This window comes from Helobdella robusta (genome assembly GCF_000326865.2).
Source record: "Helobdella robusta unplaced genomic scaffold HELROscaffold_4, whole genome shotgun sequence".
Lineage (NCBI taxonomy): Eukaryota > Metazoa > Annelida > Clitellata > Rhynchobdellida > Glossiphoniidae > Helobdella > Helobdella robusta.
In genome coordinates, this window is record NW_008704902.1 from 7,649,851 (window position 1) to 7,653,747 (window position 3,897).

Below are 3,897 nucleotides of genomic sequence, written 5' to 3' on the forward strand. Positions count from 1 at the left end.
ATTGCCTAGCAGATCAATTGCAATCCTTCAGTCTGTCCAGAATAGGGCTGCAAAACTAGTGACAGGCAAATTAAAATTTGACTAGGTAACTTTAATCTTAAAAGAACTTCACTAGTTGATAATTGAAAAAGAAATAATTTTTAAAATTGCGGTAATTACGTTCAGATCATTAAATGGTATGTCACCAAAATATATCTCATATAAATTTTCAAAAATAGTAGCTGCACCATGCTCTCCTCTAAACTCGGATAATATTAATCTACTGTTACAGTATGATTCGAGAGACATTGCTGTTTCGGCCCGACTGTCTGGAACGGCCTGCCGGCTTCATTAAGAAGACCTGGACTTTGTTTTGCAACAATTTTTAAAAGAATTGAAAACATTTTTATTTTTTGTGAAAATAGCATGAATTTGTATATAATTGTACATTTTAGTTTGTCTTGACAACGCACTGTAATGGTTGCTCATTTTAATCCTGATAGCGTCTTTGCATGGTTTAATTGGCGTTATATAAATTTTTCTATTTTCCTAATAAAGTGTTGTAATTTATTACTTAGTTTATTAATTAAATTAACAAAATCTTTGATAATATTCATTTTATTGCTATTAATTTAAAAATAACATATTAAAATACAAATAAATTAATAAAATATATTAAATAAAAACTATTAAAATTAATTTAATTACTACAAAAAAGCTTCATGTCAGTTTGGTGAAGCTGCTGTTCGAGTTTTGTTGTCATCGGCCACGTCTCTGCACCATACATCAGAACAGAACGCATAGCTTTTTGTTTAGTCCTGAGCGCAGCGGTAGCTGAATACTACGCCGTATCAGCACCGAGGCAAGGAAGTGCCATCTGCCCAACGCCGCACGTATGCGTTCACGAACGGCGGCATCAGCTGTTTTAGTACAATCAAGCACATCTCCCAAATACTGAAATGAAGTAACAGTTTCGATTCCGATAATCGTATCATCATCCGGGCCCCATTGCCGCGGGTTGATGCATGCGGGGCATACGAAATCAGTCACTTTCCTCAGTGAGCCGGTAATTCTCAAGCATCGTCTGTGACACCACTGCTGACATCGTAGGCATTTGATCGAGTTGCTTCCAACTCCAGCCCCACACACCAAACAGAGACCACAGGCTTAGCGGTACCATCGGTGGTCATAAATTTTGTTTTGTCAAAATTTACTTTTAGCCCGTGTTCGGCAAGCTGGGTATTCCAGACCTCAAACTTTCTGGCTGCGTCTTGTTCCGAGACCACCGTAAGGACGATATCATCTGCATATATCACATTCCATAAGTTATCTGAGTGTATCGGTTTGGTTATTTCTTCCATTACTGTGATGAAGAGCAGGGGGTTGAGTATTGATCCCTGGCGGACGCCGACGTTAATGCCAAATTCATTCGTGTTACCTGCTGTTGTGCTGACCAGTTTTTGTGTTAGAGTACGTTGCCATAACCAGCCGAACCAGATATTCGGCGAGAACAAGCTGTCTACGTAGACTCCACCTGATTGCCTCACGAGGTACTCTGTCAAAAGCCTTTTCCAAGTTCAAAAAAACATAGAACAGTCGCTTTTGCGTTGCCAAGTATTATATTTTTCCTGTATTTGACAAATGATATAGATAGCATCAATAGTGAATCTCTCTGCCATGAAGCCGTACTGTCAACCCCCTATTGAAACGCACGGCAACAGTCTTCTCTCAATGACTTTTTCACTGACTTTCAATGGGTGTCCCACAAAGCCTATACCCGATATGAGGAGCATTTCAGTGGGTCTCCTTTTCTTTTATATATCGGCACAGTTGTGCTACTGTTCCATTCCACTGGTAGTTTCGATTTACTCCACATCTCCCGACAGATGTGTAAGAGGGCTCTGAAGCCTACCCCAACAGATGCCTTGATGATATCATTTGTAAGTGCAGACGAACCAGCCGCTCTACCCACCTTCATTGCCTTCAACGCATCAGTAAGCTCCTCAGCTGTGATGTCCTAAATCGGTTCTTCCACCGCAAAGGCATCAAAGTCCATGCAAATAGGGTTTGTTTCATTTAATTACTGATCAAAGTGATCCTTCCAGTAATCCTTCACCTCATTCTGCAAGGTTATTATTGTGCCTTTATTATTCTTTATGCATGTGACACTAACTATATCCTTTTTCAATCTATGGCCTGATTTGCTATTCGGTGGAGTGACCGAATTTATTCGCCTTTACTTTCAGTCAGCCATAACTTGCATTGATTTGCACGAGCTATAGCAACCTGACTTTACGCTTCTGTGTTCTTTGATCGGTATGTCTTTCGATCTTCATCAGTCTTCGACTTTTACCATTGTTTGGAAGCTGCTTTCTTACTGGCAATAGCATTCTGCACCATCTCATTCCACCACCAAGTTTCGCGATTGTGGTGGCGTTTTAGTCCAGATTTTCCATATACAGCTGTTGCAGCGTTTACTAGGGTGTCCTGAAAAGATTTCCAAGTTATGTCTACCTTCTCCAGACGATCCAGCTGTGTCGATACCAACTTCTCGAATTTCTCCTTGAACATGAGGTTCTTCAGTTTTCATGGCTTTATTCTAGTAAACATTCGATCAGTCACAGGGCAAGATCGTTCAATGATAATATAGTCCACCAGCAATCGATGTTGAGGGATGCATGCTTCTCTTGGAATGACTTTTGTATACCTGAATAGTCGTCTGTGTTGTTGTCTGACAAGAATAAAGTCAATTTGTGTGCATGACATCCCGCTTTTATATGTGATCAAATGTTCTGCCCTCTTCTTGAAGTAGGTGTTCAACAAGAAAAGTTTATGGCTTTCAGCAAATTCCAGAATCCGTACACCGTCTTCGTTTTGAGACCCGTAGCCAAAGCCTCCATAGACACCGTGGAACCCATTTGCTTTCTCTCCAACATGGCCGTTGATGTTGCCACATATCAATGGTGGAACCCATTTGCTTTCTCTCCAACATGGCCGTTGATGTTGCCACATATCAATGGTATCTCTCATGATAGCGTTTTCCTGACGGAATCTGAGAGTGTGTTTCAGTAGTCATTTTTGGCGTCTTCAGATTCATATGCAGAAAAAACAGTCAGAACCTGTTTTCCCATTCTGAGTTTAAACAGCATTAGGTGTGAGCTGATTCAAGTCACCTCCAGTACATTTTGTGCCAGTAATTTCCGTATGAAGATTCCCACTCAATTTTTGGCTGTCTTTTGGCCATTCCAGAACACCTTGTAACTCCCAATGAAAGAAACACCATTTGATTTCCATCTTGTTCCCTGTAGATAACAGATGTCAACTCTTCGCCTTTCCAGCATGTCGACGATCTCTATAGAGCGTCCAGTGAGCGATCCAGTATTTAAAGTGGCAATTCTGATATTCCAGGAGGGGACGCCCTATATTCCGCAACATCCTTTTCCTGTTCATCTAAACCAGCACGACGCAGGATTTCGGTAGATTTGATGTGGTCCTTCAGACTAATTCGTTGCAGCCATCGGAGCATTTTCATGTCGGTTCGTTGATTTTGTTGTTCCAGTTTGGTTGTCATTGGCCATGTTTCTGCACCATATAACAACACCGGACGTATCACAGATTTATAAAGTCTTGATCATAGTAGTAGTGGCATTTCACGCAGCATTAATATAGAGGAAAGAAGATGCCATTTATTCCAGGCTGAACGTATGCGTTCTCGAACGGCAGCTTCAGCTGTTCCAGTACAATCCAAAACATCCCCTAGATTTTGAAACGATGTGACTTTCTCTACCTTAATGGCTTCAAAAACAGTGCTATTTCGTATTTGTTGTTGTGGATTGATGCAAGCAGGACAAACAAAATTGGACACTTTATATAAAGTGTCAATTATTTTTGATCATCATTTGTGACTCTACTGGTTAC

At 40.6% G+C, this 3,897-nt stretch overlaps 1 protein-coding gene across 1 annotated transcript; it reads right to left on the reverse strand.

Moving 5' to 3' along the window:
- Positions 1 to 506: 506 nt before the first annotated feature.
- On the reverse strand, positions 507 to 3,223 carry HELRODRAFT_162885 (hypothetical protein; the record flags this gene model as incomplete). Its single annotated transcript, XM_009024960.1, has 3 exons — positions 507 to 528; positions 2,687 to 3,031; positions 3,153 to 3,223. 3 exons carry the CDS (start codon positions 3,221 to 3,223, stop codon positions 507 to 509), a joined length of 438 nt encoding a protein of 145 aa, XP_009023208.1.
- Between the last annotated feature and the right edge of the window lie 674 nt (positions 3,224 to 3,897).